This window comes from Uloborus diversus, unplaced genomic scaffold, assembly GCF_026930045.1.
Source record: "Uloborus diversus isolate 005 unplaced genomic scaffold, Udiv.v.3.1 scaffold_500, whole genome shotgun sequence".
Lineage (NCBI taxonomy): Eukaryota > Metazoa > Arthropoda > Arachnida > Araneae > Uloboridae > Uloborus > Uloborus diversus.
Genome location: NW_026558682.1, coordinates 67756 through 90608, shown reverse-complemented (window position 1 = coordinate 90608; position 22853 = coordinate 67756). Strand labels below are relative to the sequence as shown.

Below are 22853 nucleotides of genomic sequence, written 5' to 3'. Positions count from 1 at the left end.
ACGATGGAAGAGATGTGCAGAAACCCAAGGACATTACTTTGAAGAATTTTAAGTGTTTGTGCAAATCTGTTCAACAAATTGCTTTTTAAAAAAATTGGGTTACTTTTGGAATAGACCCTGTATATATACATAGTGGAATACATACAGAAAAGTATTTTAGTTGAATATAAATTTTTGAAACAAATTCCCGTGTAAATACCCATTTTGGGTATTTACCCTGGTATATAACCTGGCTTTTTACCCCTAAAAATAAATGCCTGGGTATTTTACATCACTAATCAAAGCTTAAATCAGAAAAAGAGCAAGTCTGGGAGCAATGGAAAAGTTATTTTTCTGTTTTTAGTTGCCATGCCAAGTGACATGCATATAACAGAAAAGTACCTCAAAAGAAAAGAGATGAAGTAACATTTAGTGAAAGTTCAGAATGTTTAGGAGATATTGAGACAAATTAATTTTTAAAATCAATCAGCACTTTAGCAACATAGGTTTCCAGGTTTTAATGTTAAAATTCAGAAGATGAAAATTATTCAAATTAGGTATTAAAAGTGTCGAAAGAATCTTCTGCACATGTGTGCAGGCTGCCAGCAGGGGCGCCCTGATGGGAAGTCACCGAGACCTACCAAAAATTTCCTTGTTCAGAAAATTTGGGGTGCAACTTTTTAAATGCCCAAATGTCCTTTTTTCTAGATTTTTTTTATGTGTACATATTTGAATGCTATATGTAGGTATTTTACCACTTAGTGAAATTTAGAGTTTCAATTGACAAATTAGAACCTTCCAAGAATTTAAGCTCGGGGCACCACCTAAATACAAAAAGGGAGCAAACAAGTCTGTTTCCTCAAAGGTGGATCTAGATTCTTGTTTTGGAGGGAGTGGTTATTGAAATGTGAGTGTACAGTGTACAAGTCATATGGGGGAAGAGGAGTCAAAAGTAATATTCAGGCACAAATATGGCAAAGGTGCTCAAATGGGGGGGGGGGGGGTTCATGGCGCAGGGATTGTGTCAGTGAAGTTTTTAGGTTACTGAAGGTTTTGTTTTGAGGGGTCTTTTTCACATTTGGGGGAGGGGTCGTAATATTTTGGGGAGTGGCACCTTTGAATATAGCCTGGAGCCTTTCATGGGTAATTTAAAATTGAAATCCTCAGAACCATGGTTGTCCCATGTTTTCCATTTTGGAAGAAACTCATAAACAAAATATTCATTTTCAGGCAATTTTGGACATTATATACTGCATGTCTTGTCCAAAGTTCAGATCATGGAAAAATTGTTTGGAATTTTATGAAGAATGTGAAAATATTTTCTATCATTGTCATTACACTTGAGGAGATTTCTTTTTTTTTTTGAAAGACAAATAATTTCCCAAAATTTATTTACAAAGAAGTATAATAGCCAATCTTAACCATAAATTTAGAAACAGGAAAATATGCAGTAAAAGGCAATCTTAAAAACATGTTTGAAAAATGAAAGCAGAAACCCTTGTTTTAAGCGTAGAATTTTGTATTAGTGTCTGTCCAAACTGTTTGAACTTTTGTGAAGATTCCATTAAGTGCCTAATTTTGTAGAGCTCTGCTAATTGGTAGCAACTAGCTCATGAAATGTTTTGTTTTCCGGAATTCAATTTGAAACTGACTTAGCTAATTTATCATGTTGTGAATGATGTATTATGAATTTAACTATCAGTTTTTTTTTTCTCTTTCAGACATGCTGTTCCAGATACAGTATTTTCTGTTCCTGGAGCATTCACTGTGAAAAACTTAAATTCTCTTGTTAACTCCTTGATTAAAGGTAAATATGACATTGGTTTTGTGAAAACATAAACATGATCATTCAGTAAAACTTCACCTGACGAGGCCATAAATAAAGTCCTTTTCCGCACGTTGAGTGCTGCCATCTAGTGATACGATAACAAGTTAACTTCTAAAATTATTGACCGAAATTTTGCTATAACTGTTTTTTGAACATGAAAATTGAGGAAGAAAGCTTTTTTTTTTTTTCAGAGAAGGGAGGAGGAATTTTGTTTAAATCAATACAATTTGCTAGCTGTACAAGTTATCTAAAAATCACTAAAAAATATGACATAAAATACAGTTATAAAGATCATTTTTCAAACCCGAAAGAGGTGTAATAGATGAAATAAAGCTTTCGATCCAAATTGTATTGTGTTCAGCGGGGGGGGGGGGGGATTAACGATATTGAAAAGTGATAAAAAATAAAAATAAATGCAAAATTTTCACCTTTTTTTTTTTTTTTTGCCTTTTTACTAATTTTTATATTTAACAATTATAGAAATAAATCGTACGCAAAGAAAACCCCTTATACATTAAATGAAAATAATCATATTTTAAATTGTTTATAAGCTAGAATAAAAATAATGACTCTGCGATAAAAAATATCAAACGTTGTAAATGATCAACAAAAATCCATAACACAATAAGAATTTATTTCTTGATAATTCAAACATTTCTTCAGGGCCGATCCTAGGGTGTCGGCCGCCCGTGTGCAAAGAGCTAATGTGCCGCCCCCGAAGAGCAATTTGCATGTTTTGACTATAACGCCCATATAAAAAACTTTCTTCAAATTTCTGTATCAAGTTCTAATTAAAAAAAAAAAAACAGAAGGAGGATGAATTTTTGTAAAAAGTTAGAAAAAACTCCTTAGGTACAATTTATATCTTTGAAGAAAATAATGGGCACAAAAAAATTACTAGTCGTAAAAACGCATTTTATAGTCTGTCTTCGGTGACATCAGAGGAAAGACGGAGGAGAGAAAAACGGGGGGGGGGGGGGATCGCCCCCAGAAAATATTCGAAATTGGCGTATGAAAAATAGCTTTAATTAATCTTTGGTTGTGTTTGTTTGCAAGGACAAAAGAGTCGGGAACATTCAAGGTCCATGGATAAATTTTCAATATTGACGTCAAAAATTGCAATTTTAGGAAATTTTTCAAGACTTGAGGGGAAAGTAATGTTGGAGTTCTTTCCTAAAATTCTTTCAAAATTGATGTTAAATTGCAGCTGTTTTTTGTGACGTTAGTTTAGAAAGGATCGGCGCTCTTCCAGAAAATTTTCTGAAACGGAAGTTTTAAACAAGCAATTTTGGTTGTTTAAAACTTCCAAAGTTATCTTTGTTGATGTTGCTGGAGGGAGGAATATTCGGTCGTCTCCTATCGAAATAAGTTTACATAATTGAAGTTTAAAACTCAAATTTAGGCTGTCTTTGTTGACGGTAGGGGGTCTGGCATCTTTCCTCTGGTAATTTATCGGCACTATTGTTTCAAAAACACATTTTTCGCTAGATTTGGACACGATAGGGGAAACGGGAAAATATTATGAACTGAAGAAATATTTTTCGGAATTAAAATCAATTTTAGGCTATTTTTGTGAAGAAAGGGTTTTGGGGCTTTAAAAAGCTCAATTTTGAACTATCTTTGGTGACGTTAAGGAAATCAAGAAGCTTCTGCGGATTTTTCTGAATATTTTTCGATATTAATACTTCTGAAAAATACAACTAAAGACTTAACTCCGATTGATGGGGGATGCCGGATGCCCTAGCGCCGTGAAAATTTACGTAAGCCATCCGGAATTTTTCAGAAATGGAAGTCCCAAAATCGTATTTTAGGTATTGTTTGATAACGGTGGGACATAGAGCGGTTGGGGATTCAGTGTGCCCTCAAGAACTGTTTTTTGAAACTGAAGTCAATTTCAGGCTAGTTTAGGCAGGAAGGATTTGGTGGCTTCACAGAACCATCTAAAAACGAAAGTTTGAGCTATAGTGATTACGTTGGAGAAAAGGGGGATCCGCGGTATTTTTCCCAAAGTTCTTCGAAACTGATGATTGAAAAACGCAATTTTAAATTGTTTTTGAATACGTTAAGTGAGAGGGGGTAGGATTGGGGCCTCTCTAGAGACGCTAGTTCAGACCATCTTTTGTAGAAATCCTAGGGAATGAATTTCAGGGCCCTTTACCGCAAAAAATTTCAAAAAAGAAATACAAAAAATACCATTGAGCAATTTTTGGTGACGTTAGGAAGGGCTGTCCCCAGAAAAGACATTTTGGATTTTGGAGCCATCATTTTAGGCTATGTTGGATTACATTAAAGTAGAAAGGATGAATAAGAGACTTAATTGGATCCTTAAAATCGGTGGTTCAACCAGCGAAATTTTCCGAAATTAAAATCCTAAAACCGCAGTTTGAAGCTTTATTTAGTCTCGTCAAGGCATTCTTTTGGATCTTCGCTTTGGAGCTACATTTAAAATTTGTGACCCGGGGCAAGGGCCCTGTCCTCCTACCTGATCTGAAACCGGGCAGTTCATTCGTGATTTTAATTAGAAAAAATTGCTGTAAAGGGGGAAAATTAAAAATTTTAGTACGTTGATTATATATGTTTGACTCTCAGGGGAGTCGCAATTTTCCATTGTCTCTTCAGTCTCCACGCATCCACGACTGCTGAATACAGAATTTGTTGTTTGAAATACTTGCGAGAGTATCCTATCAGCTATTTTTTTTTACATAAAATAGTTTTTATTGTTAAGGATCAATAAAAGTTTGGGAGGCTAGGGATGAGCATTAGTGGCCTTTAGAAGGCACCCTTTCATGCTTCGGGGGAGGGGGGATTTCCGTCATTTCCCCTCCCCTGTATCCATGCCTGATTACCAGTTCTGTCACAAATTTTGCAACCAAATGAAGCATGTGAGTAAAGACTTGATATTAATGGATAATGGAGCAGCACAATGTGCTCTATTATTCCATTTTTCTTAATATGCTATGCTGTTGGAAAATTGGCACTTACTTTGATAATTGAAAATTTAAAATTCTGCATATTTATTGGACTTATTTTGTTATCTTGTTATAAATTCATGAGGAATTTTGCTTGATTAAAAAAACTATATGATGCGGCCTGCGGCCGCCCTTTGCTTTGGCCGCCCTTGTGCGGTGCACACTCTGCACACCTGCTAGGATCGGCCCTGCATTTCTTACTACACTACTCAAAAATTGACATTAGTAACAGTCCCTTTTTTTTAGGAAAAGATGGTGGAAATATAAATGAATAAATTAGTTTTACTAAAAAGCATAACTTTTAGCAATGTTATGCTTTTATCATGAAAAATAAAAAGTTTGACATTTTTTCCTGAAAGCGAAAATGAATAAATAAATAAATGTAAAAAAATATAAATTTGCAAAAGCTTGTACGGATGTATTTCGGGGTTACAAGGAACCCCATGTGAGCTTGCGAATTTTAAAACTCTACATCAGTCGATTGTCTCAGCTCACATCTTTTCTGCAATGAAATAATAAAAAAAGTATTCCCTGTGAGTTCAAAACGCATGTCAGCGAGTTTTTGCAAATTTATTCTTGAAAAAAAAAAAAGAAACAAACTTTTACATGTACACTTTAGTCCTTATTTTCCACTTAACTATTAGTGAGCTGAAAGTGAATGAAAATGTCTCAGTATCAAAATAAATAATAGAAATAATAACGTATTGAAAAGAAGAAAAATGCCTGAAATGTAACTAAACAAATAAATTTTGCTTAAAAGCATAACTTTTAGTAACGTGTCATGAAAAATAAAAAGTTTGAAAATTAGCCTTGAAACGAAAACGAAAACAAATGAATAAATAAATACAAAATGACAAAACATTGCAAAAACTCGTTGGCATGTGTTTCGGGGTTACAAGGAACTCCTTTTTCCTTTCAAAACAGATGTGAGCTTTAGGATTTAAAAACTTCGTCCCAGTCGATTGTCTGTACATAAACAAGCTAACATCTTTTCTGCATTGAAAAAAAAGCTCCCTATGACTCCAAAACACGTGTCAGCGTGATTTTGCAAATTTATACTTGGGGAAAAAAAACTTGGTACTTTTAAGTCTTTATTTTCCTCTAAACTATTAGTGAGCTCAAAGAGAATGAAGGTAGTGCCACAGTATCGACAAAAGAAGGGGGGGGGGGATCGCTTTTTGGTCACGAGTCTTTAAATTCATGGGCTCATACCTATTTTGCAAGGAAAAAAAACTGGTTCAGGGGCCAGGCACCCTAACCCCACACACTTCTTTTGACTCCCCCCCCCCCTTTTGGTTCCTTATGTATTATTAGTGATGAGGTTTTACTGTATCTTGATTAAAATAACTGCCTACATTTACAAATATTAAGTAATGTTTTTTGATTCTTTCATTGATTAAACTAAAGGGTTTTGTAATTTGATTTTAATTGCAAGCAATAAATGCAATTACCTTATCTTCCATTTTTTCGTTTAGTGAGAAATAACTTTCAGAATGTTTTTTTCTCATTTTTTGTATCAAAAAATAATGGTTATTTATTCATTTTTCTGTTTAATGTCTTTTCATGGTAATATTTTTTTTTTCTTAATAACAGCGAACTCTGAAGATTATAAAGAAGAAGAATTCGACTTTCTGCTCTTTGGAGAATTGCTTCGCCTAAGCTTATCGGAGCATGTTGAAGCTAAAAAGGAAACAACTGTAAGGCTAATTAACATATTTCATTTCTAATCATGCAAGTGTATTTGGAAAACAGTTTTGCCATTGTAAGTATTACTTATTTTCAATAGGAAAATGTACTTGAAATTGAATACTTTCTGAAATATCCAGCTCCTTCTCCTGAAAACAGCCTGATACATGATGACTGGGTTAGTGGTGTAAATGCTACAGAAAAATGGTAATTTTATTACTGAAAGTTGTATTTATTTTTGTATGTTGTGTATGAAAACAGGCAAGATGTCGTGACAAAATTCTCCTTATCAGTAACAGCAAGTGAAAAAAAAAAATGCTAATGCAATGTGTTTCATTGGTCAATACTGCATTAATCTGCGGCAACCAATTAATTCATCATTTTATGCTGGTAAAACTGGCATAGCAGCTAGTAGGATTGCACCAGTACACTAGTTTTATTTTCCAAACATTTTTATATGTGTAGCATATGGTATTTTCAGGGTGCCATACTGAAATTCAAGAAATGGAACATTGAAGTTGTAAAAAATTGAAAAGTTAAAATAAATTTTAATTATGGTAGGTATCTTGAAGAAACTGAATTAAATTATCTATTGTAGGATCTTTATTTTTATTCAAAGTCCGTTTCATTTCAAAGAGAAAAATTTCTTGTCGCACAAAAATTTATGTTTTCTTCATAGAATTTTTGTAAGTTATCTAAAGTTAATCTTTTCACCTCTTGGTACAGGAAATTATCTTAAAATGATAATTCCTCTGTTGAGAGTACAGTGCTAATGGTTTGTAATGGACTCCTTCTCTACAAAGTCCCCCAATGGACTTCTTCTCTACAGTGATTGAGAAGAAGAAATCATATATCATCAGAAAAATAGGTATGCCAGTGTTCTTGTGAACTAAATGAAGGCATTCAACTGTTTCTTTTGAAATGCGAGACAAAGTAGATGACCCTGGAATCCTTACCGTGAAAATAGGGAAACTGTTTCTGGAGCAAGTGCACCCCTGCCCAGTGTTACAGAGGGGGGGGGGGGGGAATGTTGGGTTAAGTCATCCCAGCTGTACTGAAAACTATGTATGCAAAAAAAATATGTACTTCAAAATGCAAACACCCTAAAAACATAGCTGACAACTTGTACGATTTAGCCGTACATAGTAAGATTTTTGGACATTTTGTACGATCTTATAGCAGATTTGTACGAGAACTGTGTGCTTCTTTATCCGATAACAGCATGAACATTTTAATTTGTAAGAACTTACAGAAAAACTATTGTTTTAAACAAGTTTTTGATAGACAATTTTTGAAAGCTGCAAAGTCAGTAACTTTTCAAAGTTTACGTTCAAAGAAATAAAAAATTATTTATTTACTTATTTTTAAATTAATTTATTTATTACTTATAAAAGCACAGATCAAGTATAGGTAAGGGTTTAAAAATATTATAATACTTTAAATTTTAATACTTTGCTTTATAATGGTCAAAAAAGCGTAGAAATATTTTAAGTTGGCATGTTGGCAGCTATGGTAAAAAGAAAATTATCACAGAGGACATTTGGGTCTGTTAATGTACCTTTCACAATATTTGGATCGACCAACTTGGACGGTTCAAGATAACTTATTAACCAAGTGGCTAGTAATACTATTCTTCCAAGTTTAATAGCATTGCCAAAGAACACACACAGGGTATAACTTCAGAATTATTAAATGCACTTGCCAGCAAACTGAGCAATAAGCATATTAAAAAAACCCTGATCAGATTTTAAAAAAAAGCCAATTACAAACACAGCTTGATAGTGTGTCTCAATTATGTTGTATTGTGTTTTATTATGTAAAAAATCTTTAAAACTACTTAAAGTTTGACCTTTAGTGTTAACCTATGGAACAGATGGGGGGGGGGGGGGCAAGGCAGTTTCACTTTTCTCTTATTCTTCTGATTTATGAAAATACTGGTAATTCAAGAACAGCACCCACCATACTATCTCATCTCTTGATGAAGAGACATCAAAGTGTAATTTTAACGCTGAATTTGCAAATAGTATATATCCCAACAAAACATAAATGTGAAAAGAAGCCAAGTTCGGTCAAAATGAGGTTCGGGGGTAGACGGTGTCACCGACAAAAAAAGTTCAGATATAAACGGTTTCCAAGTTCCATAGCAGTTCCGCATAGATGTTGGATTTTCCCATGTTCTTCAATTCATTTAGAAAACAATTTTTTACTTTCTTTGATAATGGATTTTAAACTTGCGGCAAGTTTTAGTCATCGCTATTTTTATTTTATTTATTTTTTTTTTTTCAAACTTGCCAAGTTTTATATCCATTATCAAAGAAAGTAAAAAATTGTTTTCTAAATGAATTGAAGAACATGGGAAAATCCAACATCTATGTGGAACTGCTGTGGAACTTGGTAACCGTTTATATCTGAACTTTTTTTGTCAGTGACACCGTCTACCCCGAACCTCATTTCGACCGAACTTGGCTTCTTTTCACATTTATGTTTTGCTGGGATATCATTACTTTTTGAAAGCTAAATCAAAAGTTATGTTCTAATTCAGACAATTATAAATGCAAAAGCGTATACAAATATATGATTTCCTTTTTTTTTTCCTACTGCTTTTACGATGCACTGATTTGCGGTTCTCTTTATTAGAAGTTTTGAAGATATTTCGATAACTGGGGACTTGGCGCCAATTTTGTGCAGTAATCGTCTGTTTTTCCCATTTCGAATTTGTCCGGGGGGGGGGGGGGTATTATAACGTAGATCGTAAAATATGCAGAATTGGCGAAAATATTTCACAATTGTTGAAATTATTGCTGCCATTTTTGCTCCTCCTGTAAAATGTTGCATTTAATTGAGATCTAAAGTTTTTATAAATTTTAAAGCTGGTTATTTTTGATTTTAAAGGCTTAGCTCTATGTTTGTAATTTTAATTATCTGATGGATCATTTTTCATTCTAGTGGAACTTAAAGAATTGTTTAAAGCCCCTATTTTGGTTAGAAATTAAATTGCTAATTTTAAACTTCAACAACCTTGTTTTGGCAATGTTTGATGAGCCCTTTTGTTGTGATTTATTTGGCGAAATATTTTGCAATTGCGTGGTAAAGGTTTTAGGCCCTGATGCTCATAAAAAATAGCATAGTTTTTTGCTATTTTAATGAAGTTTTTTGACTTTTTAGATTTTTCCCTTTACATGTGCATGAAAATCTATCTTTATGCCAAATTTCAAGTATGTGAGACACTTGGAAGTTCATAAACATTTTGATGAGTGAGTGAGTCAGTGTAAAAAATGACACTTTTCAGATCTTAATAACTCCATAACTATAAGAGGTATTTTCCTGAAATTTAGGATTATAGGTCTGCTATGCAGCTCTATTAGACATACAAAATTTCAAGCACGCAGATTGAATAGTTTTTGAGAAATGAGGGGGTCAAAAGTAGCTTAAAATGGTTCATGTAAGATACACACTGGCAGATGTGTCGCCTGATTTCCGAACTTGGCTGACACACTGCCGTGTGTCTAAATATATGCATTTTCCTTTGGCACCCAAGGTAGCCAGATCGGGTAGGCACCAGGCTTGTAGCTGGAGGGTCACTAGTTCGATGGCTGCCCCCTATGGAAGATGCTGCGAGTTCCCTAATTATGACTTGTGCACATTAAATCCAGCGCGGTCACTAAGTTCACAATCCAAACCAAATCTTCTCGGGTTGCTGAACCAGAAGTTGGATCAAAATGGTGATAGTTAGTGTTTCCACCTGTCGTGTACTGCCTTGTGCTAAATTGAACTTCCGCCTCAGTGGTGCTCTGTAAATAGAAGCCGTTCGTGTCCGCCTTAAATTAGGTGGCTATGTCTACTCAGGCTCAGTTACTCAAGTGGTTCAAGAAACAAAAACCATTTTTCCCCCCTTTATCAATTAAGATTTAATTCTGTTGAATATTTCTTGCAATTTAGTTCTACTGGATTGAAAGTTGTATTTTAAAAGAGCAAATATGTTAAAGTATTTTAATTTAATTTTAGGATCTTATCTGGATGTTATGATAGTACCGTTCATATATGGAGTGTTGATGGAGAACATACGTTGACAATCCCTGGTCATACAGCTCCAGTAAAATCTGTTGCGTGGTTGAATCATGGCAAGTACAGTTTAGTATTTAAGACTTACGTATGAACTGAGAAGCACAAGTTTTCTTCTATTTTTATTGCTTTTTTGACTTACATCTAGAATTTGGTGCTAATTTAAATTAGAGAGAATGGAATTAGTTATCAATATTTATTGTTCTCTTCTTAACTTTTGCATGTAATTTTTTTTTTTTAAGGTTCAAGTAATGAATGGTAAAGAGAAGTCTTAAAAAAAATGAATAAATAATTAAAACATTAAAATAAATGCAATCACAATTTCAGTTATGAAGAATTCATTATTCCCCTTCATTTTTATTTATTTGTTTGTTTGGTGTGTTTTTCCCCCTCTGTGATGGAACTATCAGGATATTAATGTTCCTTTTTCAAATAACAGTGTTCGCTTGTTTATAATTCTCCATATTCATGCATGGAATTCCCCCCCCCCCAGAATTGAGTGGCAACAGTGTCTATTTTGCCACATCCCTCTTCCTAAAAATGAATGTGTCCAATGTCTTTTTAAACAAGTAAGAATATATACTTTTAATTTTATGAATCAGCTTCGTTATTTGATTAACGTTTCATTATTTAGTTTTTGCATTGAAAACTTCCTTTCCTTTTAAGAAAGCATTTAATGAAAATCAGATATGAAATTGACTATTTTAATTTTACATTGTATGCTCAATTCATATCTTGTCAAAAACCACTCCCACATATATGAATATGTGAAGGGACTAGTTTCTGAAAACCAGGGGTGGGGTAATTTCCTCCTCCTGACTCCCTAAACAAGAGGCCTGATTACTAATTTAGCATTTCATTGCTCAAAAGTTTTGTTCCTCTTATGTTGATAAATTTTATTTTTCCATTAGATAACTCAAGTAGCTCTTTTATAAGTACCTCTCATGATGAAACAGCTATGTTGTGGCAATGGAATCAATCAACTAATGCTGTAGATTGTATACACGTTTGCAAAGGACATGCTCGAAGTGTTGACTGTGTTGCAGTGAATCCTGCTACAAATAGAGTTAGTTTTTTTCTTTTGCTCTTAAACCTTCTGGAGATAATTTGTATGATTGTCATTCTTTAAAGGTGACAATTTTGGTTATTTAATCTTTTATTACATACTGGGGTACCCGCAGGGCTCTGCCCGTAGTGGAAAATTAAAAGGTCTTATTTTCACCTGTATATTTAGATAATGAATGATGAATTTATTGCCAATATGCTAAGGTAATTTGCTGTCCACATTATGGTAATTTACCTGTCCATGTTATGATGACTTGTTATTCGGTGCAGAGGAATTAAATTTAAAATAAAATCGTAGAAAAAGAACAAAATCGAATTTTCAAAAAATCGCTTCTAGGTGCACATCCCCATTAGAGTGGGCCGAAATAAGCCGAAAATTTTTTTTTTTCGAAATCAATTTTTGGATAGCGCGCAAAAGTTGCGTAGTGAGCTAGTTAGCACTCACAAAAAATTTCTTGGATATTAAAAAATATCTAGCCGGCGCTATTTGACACTGAAAAACCGAAAAAAAAAGAGAAAAATGAATTTTTGTCGAATTTAAAAAAAAAAACTAAATTCCAAATATTTTGCTGGAATGCACCGAAAATGTTATATAATGAGCCAGTTCGAGCCCATAAAATGTTTCATTGATTTTAATGAGCATTTAACCGCTCCTTTCCGACATCAAAAATTGGAGAAAAATGAAAAAATATTGAATTTCCTTAAAAACCAATGTGAAAATTATTTTTCAAAATTAAATCATAGACTAATTAATTAAATAGCGCCATTAGTCATAGTTATTATCACGCAATAGTATCATACATTTTCGAGAACTACATATATAGATAATAAAATTTTAAAAAAGAAATCTTCAAATTTGATTTATAATACCTCATGCATAATGAATATAATTTTTTTGGAATAATATTGTCTCTTATTATCAAAGATGGAAGTTATTTCCTAGCTTGAAGTTTAGCACGAATGTATCTATCTCGTGCACCACGAACTTTTATTGCAGCTTCTGTTATTAGTTTCACACAACGTTTCACAGCTTGCGTGTGACAGGGAAATTTCTCGAAAGTAAACTCTGTAGAATGTTCCTTGCACATTTCTTTCCATTGTTGGTCTTTTAGATGCATTGTAAGAGGTGGCTCTGTTACAACACAGTTTGCCCGATCAACTAAATCAACATAATCAACGGCTTCAAAATTGAGTTTAGGACGCTCAAAAAATCGTACACTATCCGAGCTCTTCGTCTTCTTATTTCTAGAGTTCAGAATGCGCCTAACAGCTAATTCCCGAATGTATTTTCTTGAGTCAAACAACATTGTCAACAGTAGCTAATCAGGATGAGCGAAATATGCATTACATGAGAGAACTTTGAAAATTATCTCCTTAACGTTGTCTGGAAACTGCCTTGCAAGAGAAATCATTTTCCAAAAATGTTGGGCGCGGTACTGGCAGTTCGATTTAATTTTTATTTCAAACCACATTGGAGCATAAACTAAAATTACATATTTTACAAGAATTGTAAGGTTTTCTGATGGAGTTGGAGTGCCTATATACAAGCGTAACAAACGGTTTGTAGTTGTCAGCCATCGCGCATGACTGACTGAGTTTGCCTGGGCTACTGTCAGCCACGCTTGAAGGACAACTACCATCTTTTACGGCAAGACAGATTCTATACAAATATTGTTGTTCAGTACTTAAATTTTTTATATCTTCTATGTCCAAAACCAGAAGATTGCAGTAAATTTTATCAAATTTGACCACCGGATTTTTTTCACAATCTCTAAGAAGTTGTTCGATAGCTCCAGAATATGAATGCGGCCACTTTGTGCAACCGTCCCATTCCAGTATAAGATGCCTCAGTGGCAACTCATTGTGGACATTGGACACAAGAGAGGACCTCTTTAATTGCTTAATTCCCAGCTGTGGAGGTGTAGAATTACAGCATTTCTTGTCGGGGGGTTTTGTCTCTTAAGGCTGCTCTTCAGTGAGGGAAAACTTTGAAGTTAGGGTGTAAATGACTTTCTTCCTTGAACGATGGGCGTGAACCTGAATCAAGTGATTGACATTTCAACAGCCAATGGAGTGGACGGTAATCGATGTAAGGCAGGAACACGTGACCTGTCACAGCTGTCATTGTTCTGGAGGGAAAGAAACCCCTAAATGACCCCCGTCGTGAAGAGCAATCAAGGAAATTAGCTGGCGGCCGAAACCCCACTTGAACAGTACCGATGCGAAGGTTGAACAGAACAGAAAATAAAGTCAGTACCAAAGGGTCTGCCGTAATTTTTGAAACAAAGTTTTTTTTTTTGGATATGCGTTCCCAGATTTTATATTCATGAAAAATTTATGAATGAAAAGAAAATTTATCATAAATTGAACAGGAAAAACGATTGTCTTATTTTTTTTTTTAAACGATGTTTTCAATTGCCACGTCCGAATCTTATTTCGTTCATAAAGCTAATTAGTTTCTTGTCTGATGTTTAATTAAAGAATGCAATTTTTTGCGTTAGGATATGATTATATATATATATATATATATATATATAAAACAAGAGGTATAAGCTTAGTGTAAACCTGTGGTGTAGTCCCGGAAAAAAAGGGTGAGGGGTGAGGAGGGAAGATTACATATCGGTTATCGGATATTTACAGTCAAGAGGTGGAACGATGCTGATTTTATTTTTAATTATTGTGAGAACGGCAGAAATGTCGTAATCAGAAAACAATTTCATATTAGGATATAGTTACATTTCAAAGAGGGGGGGGGGGATCCCGCTATTTTTAGTATATATGTATATATATATATGGTCGAAAAAGGAATACTTCTGCAATTCGATGGAGGATATGCAACGCTGAACTGACATTTTTGTTAATTAATCAATTACTGTTTTAGATATTTATTTATATTTTTCCGGTGATTCATCATGCGCAGGGCTGCATTTGTTTACTATCAGTAAACAAATCATCCCGCAAAAACATAGATAATCAGCATGGTGACTAGAGCAGCATACACAAGACTAAATGATTAATATACTTCTTAAAATTGAAATTCTTTTTCAAAAATAATAATAATAATAATAATAATAATAATAATAATAATAATAATAATAATAATAATATTTTACGCATTAGACGAAAAGTGCAACAGGCTATAATAATAAATAGTTGGTAAGTCTTTTATTGAAGTGTATTTTCGAAGCAGCAGTTATATGATGTTTGAGAACATTTGAAAATACATTTCGTGGGTGGAATTACACGAGCAACAGGGAATTACTTGCAATAATGTACTTAAATTAAAAATACAAGCTGCAGTTTACTTGCAGTACACTTGGAACAATGTACTTCGACTTATTCAAATGCAAAATGTTAGGAGGAATAGAATAACTTTTTAAAACTTTTGATTTTTTTTTTCTTCTCAGGTCTTTTTTTTTCCTAACGGTTTTCAATTTTTGGTTACATTAGTTATGCATTGCTTTCTGCGATTCAAAATAGTAATAATAACAATAAACATAATCAGAAATGCTTTCCTTTCTGCGGATACTATGGTGAGAAAAGCAACGGCTAAAAGCATAATTTTCAGAAAATTCATTCATGCTCGCATTTCGAAATTAAATGAAACCTCTTTATTACCACACAATGTTGACAGCTTCGTGCAAACGAAGTCCTAAACTTGATAGCTGCACTCAATCAAGCTTTCATTGATGCAAACTATTGCAATCAATCAAACAATCGTAACAATTACGTGGAATATTCCCTATTTACGTCAATTGTTTGCTTGTAAGAATGTGAACAATGTCTTACATACGTAATTTATATTCAGAAAAAAATATCAGAATTGAAAATATAATTCCACATTTGCAAATCACACACATTAGTATACTATCCTTTAAATTTTAAAAATATTTCAATTTAATTTTTCTCTTTTTGTATAAAAGTATTCATGAAGCATAATTTATAAATTGTTGAGTGTACTAACATTTATTGCTCTAATTTTTCTAATTTTTCTTTTTTTTTTTTTTTTTTTGATCTCTTCTCGACTTCCCGGAGAAATTTTAAACTGTTAGCAAAATTAGGGTAACTCAAATAACTCCAGAACGTGGAAGAGAAATCTGTCAGGCCCAATAAAAACTTTTGAATGATGTAAAAGACAGAAACACATGTATCTATCTCTATTGATAAAGATGTTCTTAATAACCCCGAAACAAGTGTAATTTAATTTGCACGTTTTTACATTAAAATAGTGTAATTTCTATGTCAATAAATGTTAACATTTAAAATCAACAAAAGTTGAGAGATGTGCGCAAAGTTGCGTGAGACTAATACCAATCATTCGCCCTCGAATACCTTATTGCTTGACCAAGACCAAATATATTCTTTTTTTGAGCGACCACAGTTGGTTATTGTTTTCACTTGTCCGTAGTTGATGTTCTTTCGACTTTAATTTTCTATTCTTTTAATGCAAACTCGTCTGTTCCACGTGTCTTCGCGAGCATGTCCCTCCTCCTGGGCGGTGAAGTTCATGTCCCCGCCATCGATTTTACTTATTCCCGACCCTCTCGATTTTACACAATACTTTTCAGACAAAAACAGCATTCAGTCAACAACGTCCAGCATCCAGCCCCTGGAATTCATTTGAATGTAGACGTCTTGTATTCAAATCATGACTTTTACAAATATAATTCTGATAGGAACCATTTGTAGAAATAAGAAACCCAACGAGTAGGGTTCTACCACAATTCGTGATTGTGAAAAACATAATTTAAATTCAAGACGTCAAAATTCAAATGAAAGCTATGGGCTGGATGCTAAATGTTTCTTTCTTTTCTGTTTGGTATTAATTTTTTTTTTTTTTTTGAATTTTTTTCCCCCATTTATTAATAATATTAAATAATGATAATGTTTCAATGAAGCTTTAACACCATTTTAAATCGGGTGTTCCAAAATAGCTTCAATTTTTAAATGTGTAAATTGTAAATAAAATATGCACTTCAAAAAGCATGAGCTTTGTGCAAGAAATAGATAAAAGTCAAAAACAACGTCTTAAAAGCACAAGTAAAAGATGTAAATTATAAGTGTAGAAAATGCATTGCTTGATTGAAAACTTGTGGCTATGTATTTGTTTTTTTATCCAGGATATTAAAAAACTTTGACCTTTGACACTTTGAATTAAAATTCAACTAGAAATTTGGTTTTTCGTACTAATATTCAAGCCGTATATATCGTATTTATGGTTCAGTTCCCTTCTTGTTGTTTACCTTTTTATAGCGAAATTGAGGCTATATACGAAATTGTTATTCGGTTCCTTAGACTTCACTATGAACAGACGCGACTGCACAGTGCATACACACAAATATATATTGATAAAGACCGGCTAAAATTGAAAAACCTTAGGTTTCGGGGAAATGTTTTAGACGTCAGACAAATTATTTGTCTGAGCTTATGAAAATTTCAGTGTAACACGACTACCGAAAGATTCTTAGAACATGGTGTATTCATCCAGTTAAAAACAAAATGGTCAGTGTTCTCCCCCTTCCCCCATCAGTTCTCTAATTATCTGTAAATTTAAACCAGTGGTTCCCAATCTTTTGCACGTTGCGACCCTTTTTTGACTAAGTAAAGGACCTGTGATCACGTAGCCTACATGTCAGTAAAGTATCGCAAGGTGTGGACCTAACCTGGCAACATTGTGAAAGCTACGTTAGATCCTACATTACAAAACTGCTATGTTAGATTCGATCCACCCCCAACTATACTGTGGTAGGAATAATGTTTCGACCGAAGAAGAAACGCTACACGACCCCATTTGGGGTCACGACCCTGGGAACCCAACCCTGCTTTAAAACAATTTTTTTATACTCATTCATGCTTTAAAGAAATGCAGGTATGTATCATTTTTCTCCTTAGAAAGTCTTCAAAAGAAAAATTCAGTGAAATCCTGTTACAACGTATATCAGTATAACGAAGTACCCGTTTCAACCAAATAAGTTTTCAGTCCCGATTTTGAAGTTCATTGTTACTGGATTTCACTGTATTATGAATTACATGATCAATGTGTACATACCTTGTAAAGAATTTTTTACGAGTTTGGCTCGAGAAATTATTTTCAAAAATGTTTGTTGAGCTGTGGAAAGCATTTTATGCGTTTACATTTGTAGTAACATAGTATAATATAGACAAAAATAGAATCCAAATATCTAGTAAGTATCTAGAATACGGTTTTGGACTCGGTTTTTTTTTTTTTTTTTTTTTTTTTTAGAAATGGTCGCTTTATTTCGAACAAAGTCTCAAAAGAGTGCTGGAAATATTTTGCCAGATTTTTTATGGAGCAAAATATCAAACAGTACCTACCACCTCTTTCAACGAAATTCATTTTTTCTCGAATTTTAAACAATCAAAGAATGGATATTTCAAAAAAGGAAAAAGTACACGACACAGATAGAGGCTTGAAAAATACTCGGAAAAAAATTTACATGAAAACTTCAAAGGAATTTGTAAAATCTTCATCCAACTTTCCCCGCAGGTTAACATTGGATCCGTAGGCTTTCAGACTCTCAGTGAAAAGCATCCTTAAATTTGCTTATAAAGTAGCATTAATATACATATTTATCTTTCTTTGGATGCACCAACTCCATTGTTTATGCCTTCTTGATGTTGTGAAAAGTAATGGGGGTAGTGCATCCCCAGAAATAGAAATATTCATTAATGCTATATCATAAGCATACTTAAGATAATTTTAATCTTAATTATATCCGTGAATGAATTTGAATAACACGAAAAGGTTCTTCACTGAAGGTCTGCGATGCAACTTTACGCAAAATGCGATACTTCCTTTTTTTTTAATTTACAACGTGAAATTTTTTTTTTCGGATATAGGGTTTATAGGTGTGAGTCCTATACTCTGGTTTCATGCCAAAAAATAAGGGAAAAAATTGTAAAACAAACCCCTAGAAAAAAGGATGGATTTTGATGATTTTAAAAATATAATAAGTGGTAATACCCCCCATGAGTTAACCAATTTCCTTCATATGTTCTTGCGTACAAACGTAGCACCTCTCTAGCCCCTCAGAAAAGTATTAATGTATAATATAACGATAACTTCCCCTCCAAATAAAAATAATGGCTATGAAACTCAAAAACTGAAAAAAATTGCGGGCGACATTTCCAAAAAAGCGGGACGTGTGAATGGGAAAAGGTGGTCATATTTGGATTCAGGAGGTCATTTAGCACAAGAATTCACAAGAATTATCTCAGAAGCACTCTTTAAAAACTATATCCTTTCTAAACACAAATCAAATCGTGAAGATGTTTCCAAGCATGTGGATTCACTTTCAAAAGCACTCATTCATTCCTTCATTGAAAAATGCCTCCGGAAAAGAGGGGAGTAGTAAATGGAAACGGTCGTTTGCGCTAATGATCGTAAATCTTATACACCTCACCCGGTTTTTCCCCTCAAGAAAGGAGGGAACTAGTGAAAGGCGTGGCTTAGTAGAGAAATTGAGCTTTTTCGAAAATATTTCAGATGGTTGGAACTCCGATATTTTTTTAGAAATGGTCGCATCATTTCAAACTTAGTCTCAAAAGAGAGCTGGAAATATTTTGCGTGTTGGGGCGTTCTTAAAATTTCGATAGCACGATTTGCAGCTTTTTTACAGAGCGAAAGGTCCAACAGTACCTCGTTTTCGAAGAAATTCATTTTTTCTCGAATTTTAAAAAATCGAAGAATGGACGTATCAAAAAAGTAAAAACTAATATACACAGACATAGGCTTGAAAAATACTCAGAAAAAAAATTGACCCGAAAACTTCAAAGGAATATTGTAAAATAACCTTTAACTTTCCCCGTAGGTTAGCATTGGATCCGAAGCTTTCAGACTCTCAGTGAAGAGCACCCTTAAGTGGGTCATAAAGTCGAGAGGAAGAAATGGCTTGAGAAAAAGAAGAATACTTGCATTCAATTCATTAATCAGTTTAAAGGACTTCAGAGGATTCCCATTTTTTTAATACTCAAGGGCTCTATTTGTCAAATATATATAAAATAGTTATAAAATAATCTTAGGAATAATAGAAGTAGTTGAGCGCCGTTTATTATTCAGGAGAAACAATTGGAACCGAAGATTAAAAAATTAGCATCTTATGTAACTATTTTTTATTTGAGTGTGTGCATTTTTTAAAATTAGCGTACAAATGTCGCATAAAATTGATTGAATTTTCACTGTTTTTTCTAAGTAACGTATTGCGTAACATTTCAGTACTTACTTATTTCGAAATTACTTTTTTTTTTTCATTTTTCCAATGTTGCAGTCTTAAAGGAGCGCAGCTAAATATTCTACGAAATGTATAAAAGTCTTTGAGGATTTCAAATAATTCACTGACAGATACTTCTAATGTTTGCTGAAAATAGCTTCAAACTTTTATTTTCAACCCACCACCCCACTTTTTTTTTTTTTTGAAAAAAGTGCATTTTTGCCCTTTTTTTCAGTTTTCGAGGTCAAATAGCGCCGGCTAAATATTAAACAAATTTAGCGAAATTTTTTATGGGTAATAACGGGCCCATATAGCAACTTTTCCGCACTATCCAAAAACATATTTCCAAAAAAAGTTTTTTCGGCCCACCCTAATCCCCATGCTACAATCTTAATTTTGTGCCAAATTTTAAAAAAATTGTTTGAACGGTCTAGGCGCTATGTGCATCACAGACATCCAGACTTTCAGCTTTATTATTAGTAAAGATTAGGGATCCACTAATAATCAAATTGGCTATTTGTTGCTTAGTTAGTAAAAAATAATTGGAACCTGGTTTGTCATAATGATAAGGATTTTCAATATTGTAATCATTTCATCATTAAAAAAAAAAAAATTCAACTTGTTAACGCAGTCAACTATCAGTAACTCGGAAGTCTCAAGGGACTGGTTAAAATCTTCCAGTTATGAGAAGTTCCCACAGCCTTCTCACAAATTTGGGACCCTATGAAGGAATATTTGAGATACAAGGCTTTCAGTTATTGAAAGTTGACTAGTTAATGTTGTGTGTGATGATTTATTTGTCTACAGTTTCATATATCTTTTTTAAAAATGTTATAAATACTATCTGTGTCTAGATGTAAAATATTACTGATAATATCAGTTTTAAAATCAATTGCTGACAGAAAGTCATTTTAAACTGCAATATTTTTAAAGTCATCACAAACAGATGTACAGTCGAGTTCCAACTTATGCGAGGGATGCATTCCAGCAGGTGCGTGCATATTAGAGAAGGGACACCTGCTGGCCCGAGCCAGAAAGGAGCCTTATATTTTTAAAACTGGGGGTGAAATGCAGAGGTAAACGGTATGGAGGGGGTCCGGAAAAGTCATTTATGACTGGCCCCAAAATTTCTGTGCACACACCTGGCTCCTAGACCCCTCACATAAGTTAAAATTTTGCATTGTGGAAAAGTGTATGTATACTAGGACTGGGGGATATTAGAATTTTAATACCGACATATCTCTCTCCAAATATCAATATTTTTGATACATCAATATATTCACGGAAGAATTCAAAATTTTCCGGACGGGGGGGGGGGGGGCGGTGCAAAGGATCTAGTTTAGGGCATATTATATCGAAAAACAACAAAACATTTCCTAATATATTAAGTAGAATTGTTTCTCTGATTCAAAACTTTCCTGGAGAGGGGGGGGGGGAGAAGGGCGTGCAAATGGTATAGCTCAATGCATGACTAAAGTGTTTCACAACAAAAAAGTTTTAAATATTTAATTCAATATTTTGTTTAAATCTTTCGATTTGAGCAGTCTCAATAATTTGAATATACATACTTTGAACTATATTTCGTATTAACGTCTTAAATAGTTTATTTTTAGTCATTTAATAGCTCTTGCTTTACGAATTTTTAATTCTTAGTTGAGTAACATTTAGTAAAATGCTAATAAGAAATCTTTAAAGAATGCAGCTATGAATTTTAAAAACTATCACACCATACACCTATTAAGCACACAGAAGCATGAAATATACCTTTAATTTATATGTCACTAGCTGCATTACCCGGTGTTGCACGGTTTACCTCGAAAATAAAAGTCTCATCTAGTGACAAATGTTTAACAATCAGGTTTAAAAAAGAAAGGAAAAATATAGCATAAACATTTCTTGTCAATGTGTAGAAAGCACAATTTTATGTGTCCAAATTTAAATTTATGCATCATTGTATTTTTTGGTAATCATTCTGGATTTTCTGGCGAAACCCCCAAGGTGATCCCCACAAACCCCATTGGAACGAAAAAAACTTACGTGAATTCCTGAGCATCAAACAAATGCTGTGCCATGTTTGGAAAAAATCCGAAAAAAACTGGATTTTCACAAGGAAACCCCCCTGTAGGGTGTATTTGCAGATTTGCACTCTTCTCTCCTCTCCATAGGTAAGTGAAAACCGCCGGTGTGGGGAGAGAGGGATCCGATTGCGAACGAAAGCTGCTCTATATATTCTTGAGTATCAAAGGACCTCTATGCAAAAATTTGCTAAAAACCAATGTAAACTAGAGTTGCATAAGGAAAACCTTCTTGTGTTTTTACACCCCACCTCCTCCCTCATAGGTCAGAAAAAAACTCCCTATGAAAATTCCTAAGCATCAAAGAACTGCTGTGCAAAATTTGGCAAAGATCCGACGAAAACTGAGGATTTGTAAAAGGAAACCGCCGCACAGTGGAGTATTTGACTAAAAATCCTGGCCAAAAGTCCAAAATTAAAAATTTACCCAATTTTTATGAAAATTTATTCTTTGATAGTTGACTAACTTTTGCATCGATCGGCACTTGTTTTGGAAACTTGAGTCAAGTACAATTGCTCATAGCCTCGGTAAAAGATGAGATTTCTATAAGAGTTTTCTCTTTTGTGTTACGTTTCAGCTTAATTATTACATTTCAATGTAGATTTTTTTGTGGCTTTATAAATGAATGGAATTGAACCAAATCAATTTTACGGGACAAAGAAATGTCAGGGCTTTGTGCTAATTAGAAATCAAAGTAAATATTTTTATTTTGTTTCTGTAAAAAAAATAAAGAAAATTTGGTACGGGAGATTTTTAAAGGCTTTTCGCCTTAAAAGCTTTTTAAATTGGGTGTCAGGCTTGGTCAGGCTGTTTTGAAAGTTGTATCGTATTTGGCAAAGTCTCTAGTGCTAACTTCAGCAAAAAAATCTTCTACCTACAACTGCCCTTTTTCTAAATGATTTTTTTTTTTTTTTAAAGTGCATAATCCGATCGTTTTGTGACAAGTCATGATTTTAAA

At 33.6% G+C, this 22853-nt stretch overlaps 1 protein-coding gene across 1 annotated transcript in view; it reads left to right on the top strand.

The window, feature by feature from the left end:
- LOC129233526 (ribosome biogenesis protein WDR12 homolog) overlaps window positions 1-22853 on the top strand; it is a 57250-nt gene that overhangs the window by 5234 nt on the left and 29163 nt on the right. Inside the window, exons 2-6 of the mRNA XM_054867538.1 lie at window positions 1701-1786; window positions 6370-6473; window positions 6563-6669; window positions 10468-10583; window positions 11436-11590. Coding sequence (XP_054723513.1) covers window positions 1701-1786; window positions 6370-6473; window positions 6563-6669; window positions 10468-10583; window positions 11436-11590 — 568 coding nt within the window. The remainder of the gene's footprint in view (window positions 1-1700; window positions 1787-6369; window positions 6474-6562; window positions 6670-10467; window positions 10584-11435; window positions 11591-22853) is intronic.